The sequence below is a fragment of the Miniopterus natalensis genome, chromosome 3 (assembly GCF_054644295.1).
Source record: "Miniopterus natalensis isolate mMinNat1 chromosome 3, mMinNat1.hap1, whole genome shotgun sequence".
Taxonomy (NCBI): Eukaryota; Metazoa; Chordata; class Mammalia; order Chiroptera; family Miniopteridae; genus Miniopterus; species Miniopterus natalensis.
The window spans coordinates 96,383,109-96,406,774 of NC_142083.1; the positions used below are offsets into that span (position 1 = coordinate 96,383,109).

Genomic DNA, 23,666 nt, shown 5'->3' on the forward strand with positions numbered 1-23,666 from the left:
GGGAGGGACATGACAGAGCCAAAGGAAGGCTCTCGGTCACCAGGGGGCTCTGGGTTTCCTAAAGTTCAACTCTGAATCCACATTCAAGACCTTGACCCCATCCACAATTGCCTGTACCCCATTTTCTTTTTCTTTTTTCAATATATCTTTATTGATTTCAGAGAGAGGAAAGGACAGGGAGAGAGAGATAGAAACATCAATGATGAGAGAGTCATTGATGGAGCCCCCAACCCAGGCATGTGCCCCGACCGGGAATCGAACCCCGATCGCCTGGATCCCAGGTCGACGCTCAACCGCTGAGCCACGCCCGGCCGGGCTGTACCCCATTTTCTTACTGGTTTTCTTTAAAATGACTTATTTTCTTAAATAAATTTAAATTTATTTAAAAGGCAGCTGCATGGCATACTTTTAAATGGAAAACAGTGTTGCGTGCCTAAGTAAAAGGAAACCCTAAAACACGAATCCAGCAAAATCAAAACAAGTGATTCCGTTCCATAGAGCTGCCTCCGCGGGGCCGGGCGCAGCGGCCTCCCTCCGGGCGAGAAGGGGGTTGGCACGTGTCTAAGGCTGTTCACAGCAGCATCCAGAACGCCTTCTCCGCAACAGTAGTCGGGTGAGAGGAAAAGAGCTCTCCCCAGGACTTCAGGGGCGCTGGTGCTCCTGTTTGAAACGGCACGCAGACGGTGCACCCAGGCTTTGGCAAGGACAGGCCTGATTCCCTCAGAGGCAGGTCAGTCAAGGGCTCCCAGCTGTATGACCTTGGTCACTCAACTTCTCTGTGCCTCAGTTTTCCCTTCTGTAAAATAGGGTTAATAGCAGTACCCACCTCATAGGCACGTAGTGAGGATTAAAACAGTGAATAGTACACAGGACCTGTCACACAGTAAGTGCTGCCGACTACGGCACAGGGGGGACCACCGAGGTTTGGGGACACAAGGGGACTGGCTCAGAGCACCTGTGAGTCTCCCCTCACCAGCCCAGCCAGCCTCACCCTCAGATGCCCTGGCACATGCCCCTCCTGTCCCTCATTCACCAGGCCTTGCCCAGCCCTGCCTGGTCTGATTCTTGCACCGACCCCGCGCGGGGGTGGGTCATCGGGCCCATGCTCAGAGGAGGGGACTGAGGCCCAAAGTGACACAATTCCTCTGTCTGTCTCTGTGTGCCAGGGCTGGGAGGAAGACGCAGTGGATTCTGGGCTCCCCCCCACCCCCATCCAGCCCCAACCCCCGCCCCAACGCATTATCTCTAGGCAGCAGCAGCTGAGCCTCCTGGTATCTCTCTGATCCCCCAAATTTCCGGTTCCCCAAAGACAACTCAGGATGTGGGGAGGGAGGGGCAGGGAGAGGAGGAGGGAGACAGAAGGAGAGAGATCACAGAGAGACAGAGAGGCAAGAGAGATGAGAGAAGGAGGGAGGGAGGGAGAGGGAGAGAGAGATCCAAGACAGAGACAAAGAGATAAAGAGAGACAGGGCAGAGAGACAGAGGGCAGATAGAGCTCCCAAGGCCGAGAGGCAGACGGAGACAAGAGTGACAGTCAGAAAGGGGACTGGGCGACCCAGAGACACACAGAGAAACAGGGAGACAGGAGGGAGAGACCGAGAGACTGAGACAAAAACAAAAGCAGCAAGTGGGACAGGGGGGAAAGGGGGCCAGAGTCACGGCTTGCGTGTGGGGTGTTGGGGGAGGTCCCGGAAACAGAAAGAAAATTGGTGAGGCTGCGAGCCAGGTGGGAGAGGGTGAGAAACGCTGAGGCCCGCCCAGGTGCACACAGGCAGGCAGAGGGACAGGGGCCCTGAGCGTGCAGGCAGGAGGGGGCCCCACATCCCCCTTTCCTGGAGCTCCAGGGGCCCTCCCGGCCCCCATGGGGCCACAGTGCTCCGAGAGTCCACCCTTCGGATCCGCACAGCCCTCTGCCCTCCAGAAGGGGGACTCAGCCGAAGCCCAGCCAGGGGGCAGCCTGCGGCCCAGGGCCAGCAGCCCCAGTTTGAGGCCAGATGGGGGGGTGGCTCCAGCCCATCCCTCTGGGGTGGACGGAGAGCTGGAGGAGGGACTTGGTGGGCCTGGGAAGAGGCACTTGGGAGCCGATGTTGCTTTGGCGCTCAGGGAGAGCGCCAGCGCCCTGCTTGGTCTGGCCACCTGCCCTCTCTGAGCCTCAGTTTCCTCATTTGTAAACGCGTGATACGAGAAGAACTTACTCAGCGTTACAGTAAGAACCGAATGCATGTGAAGTGTGTGGTACCACGAGTGGCATGTGTAAGTGCCTGAAGGTGGGCCTGGTTGAAGGTCATGTTCCCCAGCATCCTGTCTAGATGAGTCAGGGCCCTTTCATTTGCAAATGCCAGAAGCCCAGCTGGAGGAAGGGTGTTAATTAACTCTTAAAAGTGAACAGTTCTAGGGTGGACCCAGCTTCCTTCCGGGAGAGAAGGATCTAGAACCTTTCCCCCACCCCCACCCCCACCCGGAGTGCCGGTCTCCATTCCACCCTCTCCTTGGGCGCCCGTCACGTGGGGGCCCCGGCAGTTCCAGGCCCCTGTCCTCCCATCCGAGGGGCCTCCGGAGTGAGGGCCCCATTCCCGAGGGTTCTGGCAGAAGGCCCTCTGCACAGCGCAGTTTGCTCTCTGCGGAACTTCTCCTTTGGTTGGCTTCTTTCTTTTCTCCTTTTGCACTGTCAGGGGTTCAGAACGAGTCACCCCAAGATGTGCCTCTATGGCATTCAGATTGTTTTGAGCTGAAGGCAATTAGCTTCAGGCTCACGAGAACCTTCTGCCTCTCCCTTCACTGACTAGAAGAACTTGAATCAGGGGCCTTGCCCAGAATAAGAGACTACCAGAGATAACGTCTTTTGACTCATCTACGGGGCAGGGCAAACTATGAGCTGCTGAGCACCTGCTCGTCTCACCCTGGGGACCCTTTGAAGCCCCCGAGGCGTCTCACCTCGTCCTAGCTCGGAAGGCCATGTAAGCCCATTTTCCATTCTGTGTCTGAACCCCTCCTGCATGCGGTGTCTCTCACTCTGGTGTATGTGGGGCTCCCGTACATATGCATGTATTGAATGTAGTCATTTTCTTTCGTTCATCTGCCTTGTGTCTATTTGGTGACTAAACCAGCTGAAAGAACCGCCGGGTAGAGGAACGTTTCTTCCTCCCTCACAGCACCGACTTGTAACTGGCACATAGCCTGCCCCCCTCAGCCCCAAGGCAGGCTGCACTGCCTTAAGTAACTGTGGAATTTGCTCTGTGGCCTTAAGCAAATCCTTAACTTCTCTGAGCCTGTTTCCTTTTCTACAAAAGAGGTTCCTCATACCTTATAGACAGGGATGTTGTGAGACAGTGAAATAGTGAGTGTGGCACACAATGTGTGGAATAAATTTACCTCAATAGCCATCTTCACTCTCATCAGCAAAAGCCCCAAATTTTCTTTCTTTTTAAAAAAAATATATATTTATTGATTTCAGAGAGAGGAAGAGAGAGAGAAACATCAATGATGAGAGAGAGTCATTGATCAGCTGCCTCCTGCACCCCCCAGACTGGGGATGGAGCCCACAGCCTGGGCACGTGCCCTGACCAGGAATCAAACTTCGGCGACATCCTGGATCCTAGGTCAATGCTCAACCACTGAGCCACGCTGGACCGGGCCCTGAATTTTCTTGAGTGTGTTCCCCATTTCCAGTCCCTTTGAGTTGGGGTGATGCACATGATACAGGCCTAAGTCAGCACATGGCATTCTCCTGGCCAGTGATTAGTTCAGGGTCACATGTCCCTAGCTAGGGCAATTAGAGAAGGTTTAGAGCTTTGCTGGGACATTTTGCCCCAAGGATGGCAATCGGGACATGGTTCCTGGAGCTGCTAGAACCTTCGCCTGACCACACAGGGAAAAACTGAAAGTGGAGTCAACAGAGAGCGGAGAGCTGAAGAGAAACTAGAAGCTGGAGATAATGTTCCACCTCCAGCCACACCTGCACGTTTCCAGCCTTCTCAGCAACAAGGGGTCCTATTCTTCTACTGTCAGGGATGCCTTTTGGGGCTGGAGATCCCAGAATAAGGTTTTCACATTTAAGTCCAACATCCTCAGTCCCCACTGTCCAGAAAGCTAGTGGCAGAGTTGGAACTTGTATTCCAGTGCACGTGCCACCAAAAGCAGTCTTTCTGAGGACTCATCAGGTCCGAGACCGGTGACACCAATAAATAAAGAAAAGTGAGGAAAGCCCAAGAGATTTCCCTGAGGAAGAGGGTGGGAGCCTGGAAGGGCATCAGGGAGCTGGGCGGCCCCGTGTGCCTGGGACGGATGGGCTACCTGCCGAAACATGTTCACTCAGGGGTCTCTGACGAAGTTAGATGAAGGAGAGGGTGAGCGAAAAGGTGAGTCTGGAAGTTCCTGCCTCCCCGTGGCATCACTGGAAGGAGGAGGACCGGGTGCTGGAGAGGCAGAAACGAAAGATGCCCTCCAGAGATGTTAAAAGGTGGTCTGCAAATGCTAATGATAACATTTTTAAAGGTTCTGAAGTCAAATGAATTTGGGAAATACTAGGTTAGGCAAAGAGAAACTAAGATATTTATCATATTAACCAATTAATGCAAATTTTGACTCTCCAGAGGGGTGTTGGAGAATCCGGCTTTTCCCAAGCCCTTTTGACTGCATGATTCTTACTCGAGAAGCATCTCCCAGGACACATGGGCCACCCAGTGCATTTTGGGAAAAGCTTCACTGACGGCACAGGGAGCCCGCACTTGGCCCTGCTCACACCGCAGCGTGCCCACCGGCCCACGCGGCTACCAGCTCCTGCCTTCCCTTGCTCAGGATCGCTCTGGCCACTGGAGCCCACTGTGCCCGTAAGAGTGGCAGGCCTGAAATTCTGAAGAATTAGCCCCTGGACGCAGCCCTCAACCAGTGACTACCGGGAGGGGACGTACAGATACCCAGCTGCCTCCGCGGCAGGGGGCCCCACGCGCACCGCTGCGCTCCCCAGCAGGACAGGACAGGGCCGCGCCCCGCTGTCCTCAGTGGGAACTGGCTCTGCAGTGCACCCTTTGCTGCTGCCTTCTCTTTCCTGTCACCCCCCACTCCTCTGCCAGTGACTTCTGGGACCACCTCCCAAATAAACTACTTGCTCTAAGACCCCATCTAAAGGGCTGCTTCTGAGAGAAACTGTCCCCAGAGCTATTACCTCCTGATGGCTTCTAGAAGCACACAGATGTCTCCCCCAGCAAATCCAGAAAACTCTCTCAGTTAGCACTAAATCTACCTTTCTTCCAACAGACTTCAAGAAAAAAGCTATTTCTGCTCCCCAGCTTCCATCTGCAGGGATTCTCTCTCCAGATCATCCCAATGTGCTAAGAAATCCCAGGCCCAGCTCCTCAGGCCCCACTGCAGTGACTGTCTGTCCCGCCTGGCTCACTGACTGATGGAAGCGAAGCCACATCCCCTGCTGGTCCCAGAAACACAAACAGGAAGCAGCTTAGTGCCTCACAAAACGCCCCATCCCAACCCAATCCCAACCCACCAAAGCAAGGACCAGGGTACCCTCACCCTAGACTTCCCCATGCCTCGCACCCACAGGCAACCTGTCATCACATCCCAAACATCTCATTCCACCACCTCTCCCCGTTGCCCCTGTCACTGTGGCTAGCCCACCACTTTTTCTCACTGTTCCCACCACAGGCCCTTTGCACAGACTACTCCTAAGTCCTGGAGTGCTATCTGCAACTCACCAGCTTGCCACAGAAAGACTCCAGTGACTCAGTCTCCTAAAGTTGTCCTACCCTCCCCCCCCCCAACCATTCGCTCCTTGGACCCTGGTGCAACCATTCGGATATGCAAACACTTAAGAGAATCATATATCGAACACTGTGTACCCAACACTGCTTAAGAATAAGGCAGCACGGCCCTGGCCAGGCAGCTCGGTTGGTTAGAGCATGGCTCCCTATATGCCAAGGTTGTGGGTTCGATCCCTGGTCAGGGCACACAGAAGAATCAACCAATGAAAAGAAAAAAATGAACCAACCAATGAATGCACAAATAAGTGGAACAACAAATCAATGCTTTTTCTCTCTTTAAAAAAATCAATATATAAAAATTTAAAAAGGACATTACACATATCAGTTCCTAACTCCCTCCGTACATCCCTCCCCTTCCTGCCCCACTGTTACCTCTCCTGAATTTGGGACTCCTCACTCCTTTGACTGTCTTGATATCCTTCCATAATGTGTATCCCTGAACAATATATAGCTTTTTCCCTTTTTTAGCTTTATATAAAATAAGGTGTTCTCCTTTTCTCACTCCACATTCTGTTGGTGATATTTACTTGAGGTGATAGGCACTGGTCGTGTTCATTCATTTTTACCCACTGGTGATTCCCGCTGGCGCACGTCCGTTCTCCAGGTGACCACCGTCTGTTGTTTCCAGCCATTCCAGTGCTGTCCTGAGTCTCTGGTACCCGCCCCCTTAGCCCATGTGCCACTGTCAGGCTTCTGCCCAGGACTGTGCTAGGTGGTCGCATCGACATGCCTTGCTGGAAAACTGTTTCTGTTCCTCAGCCCAGCGCAAAGGTGCCCCTGCCCATTTCTATCTCTCCAAATAAAACGATTTAGCTCTACCTGTTGATGTCCAGTGGGTCCAACCCCCTCCGCAGGCCTCCCCCCTCACTTCTCCAGCTGGGCCTGTTATGAGCTTCCCCATTCGGGGGCAGCTGACACCCAGAGCAGGCAGCTGGCAGCGGTGACTCTGAAGTCCACAGAGCTAATCCCAGATTTGCACTTTGGTCGGGTGCCTTTGGGCAAACACTTCTCTTTGAGCCTATGTTTCCTCACCTGTGACACGGGGACACCTACGGTGACCAACAATAGGGGAGTGGCGATGATTAAATGCGGCAAGCCTGAAAACGCAGCAGCTGTTCCTATTATCTTTGGAGCCCACCGAGGCCGCCAACAAGTCCATCACTCAGGACCACTCTGCCTGTCGGCAACAGAAACCCCAGTCAAGCCGGCGGGAGAAAAGTGGGAGTTTATTGGCCCGTGTAACTGGGAAGCCTGAGGGGATGTCTCGCTCCGGTGTGACTGGATCCAGGGGTCCTGCCAGCGAGCCGCCCTGTCCACCTCCGGGCCATTCTCCCCTCCCAGTTGGCGTCAGTCTCAGGCAGGCTCTCCAAGCGGGGGCTCCAGGACTACATCCCTCCAGCTTCACAACTGCCAGGAACAAAAAGAGCTTCTCCCTCCCGATGCTCCCAGCTGAGCCCCAAGCTGGGCCTCGCTGGCCCAGCGAGGACACGCGCCCACTCCGGAGGCAGTTACGAGGCATCCACGAGCCCCTGCTGCTTGGAGTACGGTTCTCGGAACAGCAGCAGGAGAGCCACTTGCTGGGGGCTCCTTGGAAATGCTGAGCCTCAGGACGCACCCAGACCCACTGAATCAGAATCTGCATTTTGGCAAAACCTCTGGGTGAGCCGCCTGCACATCAGGGGCTGAAAAGTGCTGTGCTGCACATTAACTTTTCCAGTAGCATAGACAATTTTTAAGTTGTTTTATTGAGAACTACAAAAAGTAAAACTAAGAAATCCCTTCCAAGTCATCAGTCCTCCCCCTTCTTTTAAAGATGGAGAAACGGGGAGGCCAGCAGGGAAGGGTCTTGCTCTAGGGCCCACCCAGGGAACCCCCACGCCCCACTCTCCCGCCGGCACAGCCTCCACCTTGCGGGCTCTCTCAGGGCGAGTGTATCTGGGCCCCAGAAGCACCAGGCTGGGTAGGACCCGCCTCACCCAGAAGGTGACATGTCTTGGCCATCACCATCCCTCTGCAGTACCCGGCTGGATGCCTAGGACCACGGAGGCCCTGCAGAGGATAGAGACCCACGGACACATGCACAGACACACACACAGACACACGCAAGACACAGACACACGCAGACACGCACACACACGCACAGATGCACGCAGACACACACATGCATATGCACACGCACAGACACACATATGCACATACATGTGAACACAGATACACGCACACACAGACACAGGCCCTCTGGCACAGCTCACCCTCACCCTGACTCTGCCACTGGGTCCCCAAAGCCAAGAGCACTACAGACCACACCAGCCTTTATTCTATTACGGAGCAGGGCTGGGCCAAGGCACTTCATTCTCAGGCTGTGTCAGAAGGTGCAGAGGGTGGGGGCACCCAGACTGGACCCCAAAGTGACAATAAGTTAGGGGGGAAATTCTCAGGCTGTTGGGCTCAAGCCAGGGTGGGGTGCCAAGTGGGCCCCCCAGGGCCACTTCCAGCTGCCCAGCTCAGCCCTCCCAGGAAGGCAGGTTCCAGGACTGGCAGGCCTCACGCTGAAACACAAGGGGCCATGGGGTCAGGAGGCGGGGGCAGGTACAGGAGGGGTCCCCAGAGTCAGGAAGTTAGGGCTGAGGCGGTGGGGCAGGGTCTTCGAGGGAGGGTCAGGAGCCCACAGACCCAGGGCAGGGCTGGGCGGGGCTCTCACCAGGCCTTCAGTGAAGCTCCTGCAGATTCTCATAATCCGGGGCACCCTCTTCCTCCTCTTCCTCTGCCTCCTGGGAACTTGAGGAAGCTGGGGGGGGGGAGGACAGGAAGGGAGGTTGATCTTCAGCTCGCAAACTCTCCCCCCATCCAGGGAGCTCCCCAGTTCCTGCCCTGCCCCCGGCACATACCAGGCTCAGTCCTGGCAGTGGGCTGCAGTTCCTGGGAAACGTTCACATATTCCCGGCTCCCATCTGCAGGGACAGGTCAGAAGGAGGGACAGCCACACCAAAAGGGGGCAGGCCACACTGAGGGTGAGAGGGCAGGACACCCAGACAGAGGGTGACAGAGAGACAGAAGGGTGTGGGCATGGCCTCACTAGAGTGGGGATGGGGTAGCAGGAGAGGGGAAGGAAGGGAAGGTGGACCCTAAGAGGGCACCAGGGGGCACCAGCTACTCACCCAGAGACGCATCTGCACTCTCCTCACTTTCAGGAACGTTCACATAATCTTCCCCCGATTCCACTGCGGAAAACCATTGGAGCCCCAGCACTGTTACCCAGAGCCCCAGGCATGGATCCCCAGAGCCCCTGAGCAGACACCCAGAAGTTCCCAGCCACGGACACCAAAGCCTTTCAACAAAACCAGCCTAAGACTCCTGCACAGTCAGCCGCAGAGGGATGCAGAGAGGGTGCTCTGGACCAGCGCTGCCTGGAGCCTGGAGGGCAAAGACATGGCAACGCAAAGGACAGGGCAATCTGACCAGAGCTGATGAAAGGGGATGCAACTGTGAGAGGAGACAGCAGACACCAGCAGAGCCCCGGCTTGGGGGGCAGAGACGGAGAGCAGCTCAGAGCAGACAGCGGCTCAGAATGTGGGGCTGGTGGCATGTGTGGAGGGGGGATGACACTCAGGGCTGGGCCTGGTCAGAGGGGCCATGGGCCCAGCTAGCCCCTCCTCTTCAGCCGGACCTGCCCTGACTCCCACTTTTGTCCTAGTCCCTTCGACGCACATGCTCTCATTGACGGTGTCTTGTTCTTTTATATGTTGACTTATTTCAATACGAGGACACGGACAAGACAGGCTTTGGAGCCAGACAGCCCAGGTTCAAATACAGCTCAAGCACTAACTAACCATGTAACCTTAGATAAGCTGCCCAACCTGTCTGGGCCTCAGTTTTCTCATCTGTAAAACAGGATGAGTAACTACGCATCTCATGGGAATGCTGTGAGGACTAAAGCAGTGAACATAAAGTGTAAGTATTAAGCAGTAAGTGCTACCAAGTGTCTGTTAAATAAGTATACCCTGCCATCACACAGATGGGACAACTGAGGTACAGGAGGGAAGGGACAGGCTCAACAGCACCTGAGGGCTATAAGGTTTAACAAGCGAATACACATAACACTCTTAGTAGGACATAGTAGATCCTCAGTAACATTAGCTCTTTTATCATGACTCTACCTCATTAGCTGTTATATCAGAGGCACCCAGTAAATATCATAAATGAGTAAGTGAATGAATGAAAAGAAGCACTTGGACAGATGGTCTGGAGCCCAGGAGAGAGGTGACACGTTGAGAGTCTGGATGGCAAATGAAGCCAGTGTGTGGAAGTGATGGCCCAGGGCATGTACGTATAGAGAGGAGAGTAACAGAGCATTGAGATTACCAGATGCTGAGGGAGCACCTAACAGGCAGGAAGTGACCAAAACAAAGGGAGAGAAGCAGCTCAAAGGAAACTGAGACAATGCAGGAAGCAGACGAAAAATTCCAAAAAAACAAAGACAGAAAAAGACAACTTCGAATTAACATTCTTAGAGATTTATAATATGATGTTGCCTCCATGAAACAAGAACAGGGAGCTATGAAAAAGGAACATTCAGAAATCAAGAAAGAGCGTTCAGAGACAAAATAAAAGAGTCAAGGGACAGAGCCAAAGAAGAATAAAGATGAGGAAATCTTACAGACAATAAAAGGAGGAGACGAAGCGACAGGAGAGAGAAGGAAGAAAGTAAGGAAATCAGAAGATGGGAGCAGGAAGCCCACTATCTGAAGGACAAAGATCTGGAAACAGAAAAGAAAGAAAACAGAGGGGAAGCAAGCATCAAAGAAACAAGAGGAGAGAGACGAGCAGAGGGGCTGGAGCGGTCAGAAAGGCAACTCACTGGAGAAGGCACTGTCTCGGAGGCCGGGGTTGCTGGGCACAGCAGCTGCTGGGACAGTGGTGCACGGGGCCGGGACGGTGTCAGGAAGCACCTCCCTGAGGGAAAGTCAAGGGAAGGGTGAGCTCGGACCCTGGCCTCAGCGCCACCCTCCCACGTGGCCACTCACAAGTAGCCCTCGTTGTGATAGTCCTCCTCGTCTTCATCTTCTTCTTCGTCCTCACAGGCTGGTCCTGGGGGAATAACACGGGGGTCAGCATAGCCCAGGCCAGGCCCCAGCCTCCCCCATCCAGGCCACCGGGGTCCCAGGCGCACCCTCATTCTCATAGCTTGCCACACTGTTGTCTACAGAGAGAGAGTGAGAGGGAGACTGAGTCAGGGGAGATGGGGCTTATCCTCTGCCAGCCCCAGCCCCAGCCCCAGCCCCGTGGGCCCTGCTCCAGCTTACTGCCATCTGAGTCCTGCCGAGAAGACGGCATTCGGTGGGAGCCCCCTGGGGGCTGTGGGGATCTCCTGAAAGTCAAAAGTCAGAAGTCATGCCTCGGATGGGGCTCTGGGGCAAGAGGGGTTGCAACAGGGAAAGAAGCCCCCCAATCCAAGGAGGTGAGGGATAGAGAGAGGGACTTGGAGGGGACTTGGAGGGGAAGGGGTTACTTACGGTATGGGGAGCAGGTCTGGCTGGCTCAAGGGTGGATAGGAGGTAACAGGCGGGTAGGGAGCAGCCTGTGGCCAGGGGGCTAGCGTAGCTAAGGACACAGGATCAAGCTGAAGGAATAACTCCAGGCACAATGCCCCTTCCCTCGTCAAGGCTGCGACAAGCGGCCTAACCCCCTGAAACCCCTGCGCCTGGACAGGCCTGAGGGCACTCATATCCTCCCCCATCCCAGCTCAGGTCAAGGCCATGTGGACAGCCACAGGGGGCAACCTGAACAAAGGCACACACTTGCTCACATGCCAGGGAACTCTCCTCCCTACCCCAAGCGAGAGGACCCTCCATGTACTCACGAGGCCGTTTGATCATGATGCTACTTGGCAAACTGGCAGGAGAGACACAGCTTGGTAAGTGACCAGGAGAGGCCCCAGGCCCAGCCTCGCATAGGGCATTAAGGGAGCCACACTGGTCAAGGGGCAGACTCACCTATCGGAGACAGCACTGTCATACGAGTCTGCGGAAGAGGCCAGGAAGGGGAGGCCAGTGAGGCAGGGAAAGGGAGTGACGAGGGGAGAAGTTAACGGAGTCAGGGGCTCTCAGTGGCTCCGCACGCAGGACGGACAGGGACAGTTAGGTGAAGTGAGGGATTGGGGAGTGGTCTAGGATCCCTGTCGTGTGTCCAGGCATCTGGTCATCCCACCCACTCCCACTCACCTGGCAGCTCTCGGCAACGCACACAGAGTGCCATCAGCAACACAGCCAAGAGGGGCAGCAGCAGGACGCCCAGCACCAAGGGGGGAGGGACGGCCACCTCCATCTGCAGGACAGAGCTGGACCAGGCCTCGCTGCTCGCTGTACACCCCCTGCCCCCCCCCAGGACGGAGCTGCAGCAGAGTAAGGACTGGGCGGCAGGGGTGAATAGGGCCCAGTGGCACCAGGCTGGGAGCCTGGTGAGGGGCAGCCGCACCCTCCTCGAGGGCTCCCTGGATCCCTTCCCCTCCTGGGGTTCAGGGGGGGTCAGTGCTGGCTCTGGAAGACCCTTGATCCGGGGGCAGTCAGGCCAGGGCCTGGGCTGGAGTCCGGGGCACCAGCCACCCCTGCATGGACCCCGCACCCAGGCCTACCTGCCTGGCGCCCGCCTTTCCTCAGTGCCTGCCCTCCCGCCTGCGGCAGGAAGCTGTGGTGAGCGCCGGGTGAGGGCAGGAAATCATCAGGCTCCTCAGCCGGCTGCACCCACCCCCTTTCCCACCCCCACCCAGCCAGTGGGGAGGGGAGGAGGCGGCCTGAGGAGCCACCCCCAGGTCCTCAAGAAGGGCCTGCTGGTCTCCAGGACATGGGGTACCTCATACCCGTGGGAAAAGGACAGGACAATTTCAGGCCGGCCAGCAGCCGCGATCTCCACAGCTGTCGCTCAAGGCAGCAAGGAAGGCTGACGCAAGGAATTCAGAGGGGCACAGGGCCCACCCACCTCACCCCAGACGGCCTTCCACAGGAGGCCAGTTCTAGGGGAAGCGGGCGTGACTCACAGTCACATAAGGCCAGCTCACTCCGCCCTCCTTCGCCCAGCCAAGGAGCCCACAGGAGTGACCCAACAGCCACCAGGAGCGCTGAGGCTGGAGCGAGGCATCCCCTACATTCTAGAGGTTGGTGGTCACAAGCACCCAGAGAGACTCCAGCAGGCAGTTGGGGTCTGGCTACAAATTTTATTCAGTACAAATAGCACCGAGCCCCTGGGGCTGCTCCAGTGGAGGGGGATCCCCTCCTGGACCCCCACCGCCTGCCCTTGGCTGCCCATGTAGTGTGGGAGCTGGAACATGGCCCAAGGCTCCTCCTAGAAGCTGGGCCAGGCCAAGGGATTGGGCCCAGGTGCCTGCTGGGGTGCGCCTGAGAGTTATGGTAGGTATGCAGGTAGGCGAGTGACAGCCCTTCAGATGAGCACACTGGACACAGGGACCCTGGTGGAGCGGCCTCGCTGGGGCACCACGATACGGTCATCTTCGGGCCCTGCCTCATGCAGTAGACCTGGTGGGGAGGGGTCAGAGCCAGGGTTGGCTGGGCAGACAGACACAAAGCTTGGGAGGGGACAAACAGGCAGTGGGAAATGGATGGGGCTCCAGAGCTATGGACAGCGGGACATCAGCTTTTTGGCCAGACAGACCCAAAGCCGGATGAAGGGACAGCTGTGGACTGAGAGATGCCAGGTACACAGGGCTAGACACATGGACAAACAGGCAGTATCATGAAGTTGGGCAGTGAGCTGTGCACGAACAGAGGGACGGCCCCACTGACCTTGCACATGCAGCTGGGCCCGCCGGCGGTCACCCTCAATGAAGATGGCGGTACCCAAGAAGGCGGCACCACCCAGGGCCCCGACAAAGGCGCAGAGCATGAGCGAGAACTGCAGGGCCCGGAACTCGGACAAGAAGGAGGGGGGCCAGCTCCGGCGGAGGCGGTCGGAGATCTGTGGGGAGAAGGGAAAGGAAAAGCAGGAGAGAGTCTTGGAGAGGGCACGGGGAAAGGGTGCCCCAAATTCCAGGAAAACAAAGACAAGCCGGGAAAGGAAGGGTGTCTAGACCTCCAGGGAGAGGTCCATGGTCTCATGTGGAAACTTGCAGACAAAATCCTTCCCAGCTAGCTGAGGATCGGAGGTGAGGAGTGCCTGGCACAGATGACATGGACCTAGCTGGGGCCAATTCAGCCAGGCTCCGGCCACTGCCCACCAGCCAGTGTCAGGACAAAGGGTGCCCCGATCCCACCCCAGGCCCAGCAAAAGGGCAGTGCTCACCAGGCCAATGAGGTAGGGGCTCCCAGCATCACCCAGCAGGTGGGCCAGCACAATCTGGAAGGCCTCCGCAGTGGAGCGCCTCGTAGGGATCACCACATACTGGGGGAGGAGGAGCAGGAGAGAGGGCAGAAATGGGGCCAAGGCTGAGGTCAGAGGTGAACCCCAGCTCAGAGGTGTGACTAGGGTAAAGGGTAGGGAAGGCAGGACTATAAGACGATCTGGGGTTGGACGCTGAAGTCACTCGGGCGGGTTTTAAAGAAGGGGTAAAGGCCACAATTCAAGGCAAGTGAGGCTCCCCACACCCTTCCCTGCTCCCAGCAGCCTCTGGACCAACTCTGGAATGGCCCACCGACTCACCAGCAGAATATCAGCCACAATGGCCCAGTTCATGGACAACAGTGTCTCTCCAATAAAGATGAAAACCTGGGGGACCGAGGGGAGGCAGAGCAGGGTTGATCTCATCACAAGAGCAAACACACGGAGGCCCATCTATTAACTCATTTAGTCTTCACAACACCTCTATGAGACAGGAGCTATTATTATTCCCTTTTTATAGATGGTGAAACAGCACAGAGAGGTTAAGTCACTTGCCCAAAGCCACACAGTTAGGAAGGGCAAGACCTGAGATTCAAACTAGGCATTCCCACTCCAGAGCTGGCTCTGAACCACTACGCTGGTTGACCCCAGTCCTGCCCCAGTACACCATTCCTCCCCCTGGACCCAAAACAGCCCTCCTTGATACCTGCTGGCTACTCACATAAGTGGCCACGATGCTACCACGGGCACAAGCCACAGACAGGAAGAGGAAGGGTGCAGAGCCCAGGAGGCCAGCAGCACAAACCAGCGGGTCAGCCCGGGGGTTGGCGTGGCGGAGGCGGCGGCTGATCTCCACTCCCAGGCCCACACCCAGGACCCCGGTCAGGCAGGTGATGAGCCCAAAAATGAGGCTGGGGGCAAGGGGAGGGGCATAAGGACTAGTCCGTCCTCCTGCAAAGCCCCCTAGCCTCGCCCCTATGGCTTGGAGAGGAAGATGGTCCATCCCAGCCACCCTCACAACCCAAGTCTATCCAGGCACAACACCCCATGGTTTACAAAGTTCCCACCACCTACTTCCCAGACCACGAAACTGAAACTCTGGGAGAGGAAAATAGCTTGTGGAGTTGGGATTCCAACTCTCCTTGTCTGAGTCTGAATCATACTCTTACCCCTCCATCCCCTGCCATCTGCAGGACATCCAACCCAACCCCCATCCAGGTACCTGTCAGAAGAAGAGCAAGAGTCTCCAGGAAGACAGGGTGGGGTCTCTCCCAAGACCACACGGGAGCGCAGCAAGAATGCAGGAGCCCAAAGAGCCAAGGAGCCCGTGACAAAGGCCACAGCAGTGAAGCCAAGGGACGACAGGATGAAACTAGGGCTGCAAAGACAGTTGGAAGGGAGGAAGTCAGACTCCACTGATATGCCAAGGTAGGGGCCTCTGTTCTCCCTTGCTGGCTTATTTATTTATTTATTTATTTACTTATTTAATATGTCTTTATCGATTTCAGAGAGAGAAAGGGAGAGGGAGGGAGGGGGAGGAGAGGGAGAAAGGGAGAGAGGGGGAGAGAGAGAGAGAGAGAGAAACATCAATGATGAGTCACTGAACAGACTCCTGCACGTCCCCTACTAGGGACTGAGCCTGAAACCCCGGCATGTGGCCCGACCAGGAATTGAACTGCGATCTCCTGGATAATAGGTTGATGCTCAACCGCTGAGCCACACCGGCAGCTGGGCCTCCTGGTTTTTTTATAAGGTCAGGGCACTAGGTGTAGAGGCTGTCCTGGCTCTCAGGATCTGGATCTGTAATTCAAGCAGCTGCCACAAGGGGGCAGCAGTGAATGAATTACTGGCCCTGACATTGGCCCAAGAAAATAAACGCAGCCAGGCCAGAGTGCCTTCTCCATCCCGCAGTTACAGGGTTCCATCTCCAGTCAGGGCACATACAAAAAGCACCAATGAATGCAGTAAATAAGTGGAACAACAAATCCATGTTTGTTTCTCTCACTCTCTCTTTCCCCCCCCCTGTCTAAAATCAATAAAAAACTAAAATTAAAATAAAAACACAGAAAACAAAGACCACCCCCATGTAAATTTCAACCCAGTTGTCAGGGCCTCCCTGGAAATCTAAGATGTTGGGTTAGGATGGAATTTAACTCACTTTCTCGCCAAAGCCCTTAGGTCTGCCCACCATGAGGTGGGGTTCAGGGGTGGTGAGCCTGAGTGGCGCTCCACAGCTCCCCTTGGTGGCTCCCGTACTACCAGGAACAGCAGCAGCACAGCCACCACTCCTAGCCCTGGTGTCACCTGGAAAAAGAGTGGGCTTCAGGACAGGCAGAGGCAGAGACACAATCAACCCCTGGGACTGGGAGAAAGGGAAGGTGTGTGAAGGCAACTCAGGCGCCAAGACCTCAAACGCCCCTAAGTGGCTGCTTAAGGAAGCTAAACCTGCAACTGGGGGGAGGGGCAAGTGCCACTAGGGGCCACTCCCATTTCTGCAAGCCTAATTGCTCCCTCTTTGGTAACAGCACTCTAATTTTCTTTATGGGAAACCACTCCCCCCATTTCTCTCAACTCACATGGTTCAAATAGGGCACGGTTTGCAACCCAGACTTGGCCAACAAGAGTAGTGTTAACTTCCCCACCCTTGGTGACTGATTCAATCAGTGGCAGGCATGAGACTGATCCATGTTCACCTAATCGGATACCATCCAGGACTATTGCTCAAGAAACCAGGCTGCCAAAGTTTCTAAGTGGGAAGATAATCGTGTGGAGTTTTCACTTGCTTGAGAATAAAAGTAGCACAGAGGAAAGCAGGGCTTAAGAAAAGGGTGATCAAATTCCTGTGACTGTGGGAGTCCTGGATCCAGCTTTACCTGAAGCTCACCCTGGGGCTTTCATTATGAGAGCCAATACAGTCCCATTAGGGGCTTATACTTTTACAGTGGGCTTCTGTCACCTGCAACCAAGAGTTCTGTCTAGCACATGGCTTTGTGGTGAGGACAGCCAGGATTCCTAAAAGCTTGGCAGAGTAAACGCTGCCTTAAAATGGGGTGTCTGAAGGTAAAAAGGGAGAATCAGTGATAATGCTGCTGACCTTCCCCCAGGCGTGACCAGACTCACCCTCAGAGCCCAGTGCCAGTCCCCAGCCACATCCTTCACTTTGGAGCCTGCAATGTAACCCAGACCACTGGGGAAAAGGGGTGGGAAAGAAGAAGGGACAGCTGGTCAGTCATGCACAATGCCAGGCCCTTCTGTCTCCCCAACAGGCAGGCCCAAGGCCCACTCACCTGCCCACTGGGATGGCAAAGTAGAACACGCTGAGCATCCGACTCCGCTGGTCTGCCACGAAGAGGTCAGCGATGAGGGTGGGTGCGATGGTGGAGTAACTGGCCTCCCCGACCCCCACCAGGCCCCGAGTCAGGAGGAGCAGCCAGAATTGCTGGGGAAGGAGACGGGGGTGGGGGTGGTACCCCACCCTACAGCCAGCCTCCCAGCCTACCTCTCCAGCCAGTTCTGGAGAGGTGGCAGGGATGTTGGGAGAGGCCAGGGTTTTAGAATCAGACAGACCTGAGCTTGAATCCTGGCTCCCCTACTTACTGGCTGTGACTTTGAGAAAGCAACTTAACCTCTCTGACCCTCAGTTTCCTAATCTGAAAAAGGGGGGGCAATAACAACTTTTTCGCATAACTATTGTGAGGATTGGATAATAAAAGTCCATTATCTTGTGCCCAGGAAGTGCAAAATAAATCTTCATTTCTATCTTGCCTACCCCACCCAATGGTGAGTAATGATCTTAGGTGGGGTTTCATTTGTCTACCAAAGACCCTCAAAGCTAGGGACAGGGTGCAATCACCCAAGGAGAGTGTGTACTGAGTGCCTGGAGCTGAGGACAGGGTTCTGGGGCAGAGAGGAGAACAGACAGAGATTTTAAAGGATCAAAGAATCAACAGCCAGGGAAGCAGGAGGGAAACCAAAAGAATGGCATCACAGAGGTGAGAAGAATTTCCAGAAGGAAGAAGTGGGTCACAGAGCCAGAGGCTCCCAGGAGATCAGGAGACAAGGGGCAGGGAGTAGGAGCTACATTTAGCAGCCAGGAGGTCACTGTTGACTTTGGCAGTGGAGTGGGGGGGCCGCTCCCCGGCAGCGCTCAAGGCGCAAGTAGAAGAGGAACTTCAGGCAGAGTGAGCGGCTCTCCTGGCTGCTCCTTCACCGACTGCAGCTCGGTCAAGGGCCTTCAGGAAGTGTGACCAGGAAGGGGAAGGGGGACAGAGGGCAGCCTAGGTGAGGCCTTTTCCGTGGCAGAGAGAGAAACGCGACTGTGTGGGTGTTGAGTGGAAGGAGTCATGGTCGGGGTGGGGAGTGGGGATGGTGGAGAGAAGGTTCTGAAGGAAAATGGGGAAGGACAGGGCGGGCAGATTAACTCAGGCAAGCAGGGGGTAAGATGGCAGGACCAAGGAAGATGCAGAAGTTCCCCAGGCCCAGTCTGCCATGGCTCCAAAGGGCAGAAGCAAAGACTGATGGGGGAGTGGGGGGGCTGGAAGCAGGAGCCATCGTGGGGCCTCACCTCTCTGGGGATGAAGGACGACCCCAGTGTCACCAGGGACCAGAAGGCAATGCCCCCGCACATGAGATACTTCCGATTGTACCTGTCACCCAGGTAGCCAAACACAGGTGCCAACACCATGTAACTGGAGATGAACACTGAGGGGAAGCAGAGAGTCACAGCCCAGCCCCAGTACCCCTACCCCACCCCAGCTCAGGGAGGGCGAGGGGGGGCAGGAATAACTCCCAACCCTGAAATTGTCAGAGGTTCCTGCCAGGGGGAGTCCAACCTCATTTTCAACGTCTTTCAAACCTTCCATTGTAGTCTGGATAGCGCAGCTGACTCATCACTTCCTTCCATCGGAGCCAAGAACAAAATCCAAACTCCATGCCACAGCCCACACTGCGCTGTCTGCTCTAACCCCTCCCTACCTCTCCAACTTCATGCTCATCCTTTCCTTCCTCTGCACCCCAGTGGCCCAACGGCCAAGCTCAATACCATCTTAGGGTTTTGGGCAACTGCTGTCCCATCTGGAACATTCCCTCCTCTCCCCTGAGCTTCACAGAGCTTTAGCAAGTTTGAGTTCCAGCTCAGACACTTTTCCAACCACCACACATGCAGTGTCTACCCCATTTACTGTGCTCTTTTACATGACACTTATCCCCATGGAAAATTATCTCATCAGTTTAGGTTTTTATGGACTGTTACCCCCTCAGGCACAGCAGAATGTCAGCTCCATGAACGCAGTGACTTTGCCTGTATTGGCCATGACTGTTTCCATTAGTTAACACATGGCCTAGCATAAAAGGCGCTCACTAAACATTTGCTGCATGAAAAAGTGAGTGGGGCCACCGAGAAAGACTTGCTTCTTCCCTAATTCACTAATTCTTTAGGGTTTTGCAGACCATGACCTATGATTCCATCCTCACTTCTCTAGACATTGCCTTAAGTACTTCCAGTTCCTTATCGGCCTGGACTGGAGCAAAGGACATTGCAACACCTGGACTCAAACTCCTCTTCTGTCTCTAACTTGTGTGACCCTGGGCAAGTCTTAACTCTTCTCCAAGCCTCAGTTTCTTTATAAAAATGTAGGTAATACTACTTCCTCTATAAAAAAAAAGAATAAATCCTTGGCTGATGGAAGGATGTGAAGACAATGGGCATAACAGGTCTTGGACAAGTTCTGTGGTTGTTATCACCACTTCCTCCAGAGCCTGGCACACAGTAGGTGCTCAGACACACTTAAGAAATGAATGAAGGAGGGAAGGAAGGAAAAGAGGATTTGACCCTGTCTTTCCCTCTCTCACAAGTCCCAAAGTTCTGAACAGGTAAAACTCACCTCTCCCCATTTCGGACCCCTTCTGCCATTATTTACTGGGTGCCTACCATGTTCTCAGCACCGCACCACACACTTCACAAGCCTTATCTCATTCAACCCTCACATCAGCCCTGGGAGGTGACCTGGGGTATTACTAGTTCCATCTCACCCGCAAGGAAAAAGAGGTTGAGGGCCTTGCCTACCACCGCAGGGTGAGTAGATGCGGAGATTTAAACCCAGGTCTGTCTTAACCATTACACTTAACCGGCTCTCTCTTGGACTGAGGTGCTAACTAACCAGAACAACTTCAGAGCAGAATCCCGGCCCCCCTTCCCCTACCTCTGGTCATTGTTCCTCCATCAATGAAGCCCCAGGCCCGCCAGCATGTGCCCCACCCCCCACCCCCCACCCCCAGGGTAAGAAAAGGGAAAATCGCTGCTGTGTTCCCAGGAGGGGCCTTCGCTCACCGGTCTGGATGAGGCCCGAGCTACTGTCTCCGATGTCGAAGAACTGCTCGATGTCTGGAAGGACGCCTGGGAAGAAGACAGCATGGGCTCGGCGAGGCAGCTCCACCTTCGGGACCCCGCTCCCTTCCCCTGTCAACCTCCTCCCAGGAGCCAGTACCAGCCACCGTGAAGCGGTCCATGTAGTTGAGGAGGTTGATGTAGCACAGCACGGCCACTATGAGAGCCGAGTGGCCCGCGGACAAGCCCGTGATGCGCTGCAGCTCCTCCCGGTCCGGGACCTCGGGATCCTCGGACTTCGGGTTCCCCATGGACCCCGGTAATCCCGGGGTGCCGGGCACTGGCCCGTCGGCCGTGTCATCCGCCTGGCTGAGGAAGGGCTCGTGTTCGACCCCGGACATGGTCCCGGGGCCACGCCCGCCCGCGCTCGGGTCCCACAGACGATCCTACCTGCGAGGAGAGGAGGCAGGAGAAAGGGGGCTGGAGGGGACCTGGGCGAGGGAGGCGCGCGCAGAGCCGGGCAGGGGGCAGGAGAAAGGGGGCTGGAGGGGACCCGGGAAAGGGAGGCGCGCGCAGAGCCGGGCAGGGGGCAGGAGAAAGGGGGCTGGAGGGGACCCGGGAAAGGGAGGCGCGCGCAGAGCCGGGCAGGGGGCAGGAGAAAGGGGGCTGGAGGGGACCTGGGCGAGGGAGGCGCGCGCAGAGCCGGGCAGGAGGCAGGAGAAAGGGGGCTGGAGGGGACCCGGGGAAGGGAGGCGCGCGCAGAGCCGGGCAGGGGGCAGGAGAAAGGGGGCTGGAGGGGACCCGGGGAAGGGAGGCGCGCGCAGAGCCGGGCAGGGGGCAGGAGAAAGGGGGCTGGAGGGACCCGGGGAAGGGAGGCGCGCGCAGAGGGCAGGAGAAAGGGGGCTGGAGGGACCCGGGGAAAGGAGGCGCGCGCAGAGCCGGGCAGGGGGCAGGAGAAAGGGGGCTGGAGGGACCCGGGGAAGGGAGGCGCGCGCAGAGGGCAGGAGAAAGGGGGCTGGAGGGACCCGGGGAAAGGAGGCGCGCGCAGAGCCGGGCAGGGGGCAGGAGAAAGGGGGCTGGAGCGACCCGGGCGAGGGAGGCGCGCGCAGAGCCGGGCAGGAGGCAGGAGAAAGGGGGCTCGAGGGACCCGGGCGAGGGAGGCGCGCGCAGAGCCGGGCAGGGGGCAGGAGAAAGGGGGCTGGAGGGACCCGGGGAAGGGAGGCGCGCGCAGAGCCGGGCAGGGGACAGGAGAAAGGGGGCTGGAGGGACCCGGGCGAGGGAGGCGCGCGCAGAGCCGGGCAGGGGGCAGGAGAAAGGGGGCTGGAGGGACCCGGGCGAGGGAGGCGCGCGCAGAGCCGGGCAGGGGGCAGGAGAAAGGGGGCTGGAGGGACCCGGGCGAGGGAGGCGCGCGCAGAGCCGGGCAGGGGGCAGGAGAAAGGGGGCTGGAGGGACCCGGGCGAGGGAGGCGCGCGCAGAGCCGGGCAGGGGGCAGGAGAAAGGGGGCTGGAGGGACCCGGGCGAGGGAGGCGCGCGCAGAGCCGGGCAGGGGGCAGGAGCAAGGGGGCTGGAGGGACCCGGGCGAGGGAGGCGCGCGCTAGTCCCGCAGCACAGAGCGCGGCTGGGATGCGGATGGAACCCGGGCCCCGTCTCGCCCGACCGCGCGCGGAGGGGGCGGGACGAGTGGGACTGGGGTGAGGCGGAGAACCTGGCAGGGCTGAGGCCGGCGTGACCCCCTCCTAGGCGGAGGCCGCCCTCACCCGGGTGGGAGCCCTCTGCGCCCGCCGCAGCTCAGCCCCAGCGCCGCACCAGGGCCACCGCCATGATGCCGAGGCCGGTCATGTGACCGCGGGGCGGGGCGGCGGAAGGCGCCGCCAGCGAGCCGCCCACACGGGCCCCGCCCCCGACGGCCGCGGCTGCGGCGCGGCCCCGCGCTCCGCCCGCTTCCCCGCGGGCTCCTGCAGCACGTGACCGCCGCCCGGTCGCCGCGGTAACCGGGCGCGGTCTCGGGCTCCGCGCGCCGCCGCCGCGCCGCCCTGGCCACGGGCCGGCGGGCAGGGGAGCGGAGGCGCCGCCCGCCCCCGAGCCTCCGCTGCCTTGTCCGCACCGGCCGCCGGCTTCTTCCCGAGGGAGCTGAAGGAATGCCGAGCGCTCCTGGCCCGACCCGGGCTCCGTTGGAGCGTCCCCGCGACTCGCCCAGGTTGTGGGCGCACAGGAATCGCCAGTGATGCATAGATGTGGAGCAACAAACCTCTCCCCCTCCTTCTCAGACTCGATAAATAAAAAAATGTAAAGGTTCTGGAAACAGTATCTCTAAAAGTGCCAGTGAGCAGCTCTCGCTCTGCGTGATTCTCTCCTCCGCGGCGCGTGATGCGGCTTCACGCTCACGAGGTGCCGAGTGTTGAGCAGCCGCGCGTCCCGGCCTCTCCTCGGCCCCCTCCCGTGGGGCGGGCCCGCCGGCCCAGCTGCCTGTCACCTCCGCGCTCTCCCGCGGACACTGGAGAAGCGTCCCCAGGGCCCGGCGCCGCGCCCGGCAGCGGTCCGTCCTCACCCGACTGCGACCCACGCTCTTGCGCCCTCTGGTGGTCGCATTTGGGGCAAGCAGGGGCTTGAAGCCTAAGGAGACTCCTGGCTGCCGGACGGGAAGGGCCGGGGACCAGAGCCCTGCCCCAATCTCCAAGATACAGCTAATAAACATACACTAAATAACATGAGTATGGTTCTATGCAAATGCTGCTTCAAGGCCCCTCTTGCAGCCAGACCTCTACTGAGATCCTGGAGTCTCATGGGGAGAGCACGGGCCCCCCAAGGCACCTTATCAGAACCTATTTTGAGTTTTGAGTCATGGATACCCCCCACTGGCATTGTTCCAGGAGATACTTCATGTTTCAGAGCCTTAAGCCAGATCTCCCTGAGGGTTTAAGGGAAAGAGAGGGAGAGGAACTTCAGATTGTAGTCACTGAATTTCCTCAACAACATATTATCAAGCACTACTATTTGCCTGGCATTGGGTCAGGCAACAGCAGACTTAGTCCCTACCCTCATGGATCTTATCTGGAGGAGACAGATATCCGTACACGTGTAAAACTGCGCCTGTGAAATGCAAAAGCGAGTCACAGATTGGAAGAAAATATTTGCAAGGCATGTATCTGACAAAGGACTTACGTCCATCCAGATGTATAAAGAACTCTTAAAACTCCATAAACCTGCCCTGGCCGGTGTGGCTCAGTTGTTAGAGTGTC

General features: G+C 57.0%; 2 protein-coding genes across 5 annotated transcripts; both read right to left on the minus strand.

Moving 5' to 3' along the window:
- Positions 1-7,976: 7,976 nt before the first annotated feature.
- Positions 7,977-12,121, minus strand: LAT (linker for activation of T cells). Its single transcript, XM_087815767.1, has 12 exons — positions 11,996-12,121; positions 11,768-11,795; positions 11,635-11,666; positions 11,288-11,375; positions 11,078-11,142; positions 10,945-10,974; positions 10,799-10,862; positions 10,633-10,727; positions 8,933-8,995; positions 8,663-8,725; positions 8,476-8,562; positions 7,977-8,323 (listed from the first exon to the last, which is right to left on the minus strand). The coding sequence occupies exons 1-11, from the start codon at positions 12,096-12,098 to the stop codon at positions 8,483-8,485; spliced, it is 711 nt and encodes a 236-aa protein (XP_087671893.1). The 5' UTR covers positions 12,099-12,121; the 3' UTR covers positions 7,977-8,323; positions 8,476-8,482.
- Positions 12,122-12,953: 832 nt separating this feature from the next.
- SPNS1 (SPNS lysolipid transporter 1, lysophospholipid) lies at positions 12,954-22,227 on the minus strand. 4 transcript variants are annotated; one of them, XM_087815764.1, is made up of 13 exons: positions 22,133-22,227; positions 20,588-20,877; positions 20,431-20,496; positions 18,667-18,803; positions 17,390-17,541; positions 17,223-17,289; positions 16,261-16,406; positions 15,325-15,480; positions 14,824-15,013; positions 14,424-14,489; positions 14,067-14,165; positions 13,571-13,742; positions 12,957-13,303 (listed from the first exon to the last, which is right to left on the minus strand). In XM_087815764.1, the coding sequence occupies exons 2-13, from the start codon at positions 20,826-20,828 to the stop codon at positions 13,209-13,211; spliced, it is 1,587 nt and encodes a 528-aa protein (XP_087671890.1). In that variant the 5' UTR covers positions 20,829-20,877; positions 22,133-22,227; the 3' UTR covers positions 12,957-13,208. The 4 variants fall into 4 exon arrangements, with proteins under 4 accessions (XP_016073420.1, XP_087671891.1, XP_087671890.1 ...); XM_016217934.2 differs by lacking the exon at positions 22,133-22,227 and having other exon boundaries at positions 12,954-13,303; positions 20,588-20,856; XM_087815765.1 differs by lacking the exon at positions 18,667-18,803 and having other exon boundaries at positions 12,956-13,303; positions 17,390-17,615.
- Positions 22,228-23,666: the final 1,439 nt, after the last annotated feature.

Bases quoted from the DNA above. Each gene is read 5' to 3' on its own strand.
- SPNS1 (XM_016217934.2), bottom strand. From the start codon at position 20,828: ATGTCCGGGGTCGAACACGAGCCCTTCCTCAGCCAGGCGGATGACACG. The intron at 17,542-18,666 runs GTGAGGCCCCAC...CTCCTTCCCCAG, and splicing joins CGTCCTTCATCCCCAGAGAG to CAATTCTGGCTGCTCCTCCT. The intron at 13,743-14,066 runs GTGAGCACTGCC...TTCTCCCCACAG, and splicing joins GCCCCTACCTCATTGGCCTG to ATCTCCGACCGCCTCCGCCG.
- LAT (XM_087815767.1), bottom strand. From the start codon at position 12,098: ATGGAGGTGGCCGTCCCTCCCCCCTTGGTGCTGGGCGTCCTGCTGCTG. The intron at 10,863-10,944 runs GTGCGCCTGGGA...TTATTCCCCCAG, and splicing joins GGCAAGCTATGAGAATGAGG to GACCAGCCTGTGAGGACGAA. The intron at 8,726-8,932 runs GTGAGTAGCTGG...CTGTCCCTGCAG, and splicing joins GAGTGCAGATGCGTCTCTGG to ATGGGAGCCGGGAATATGTG.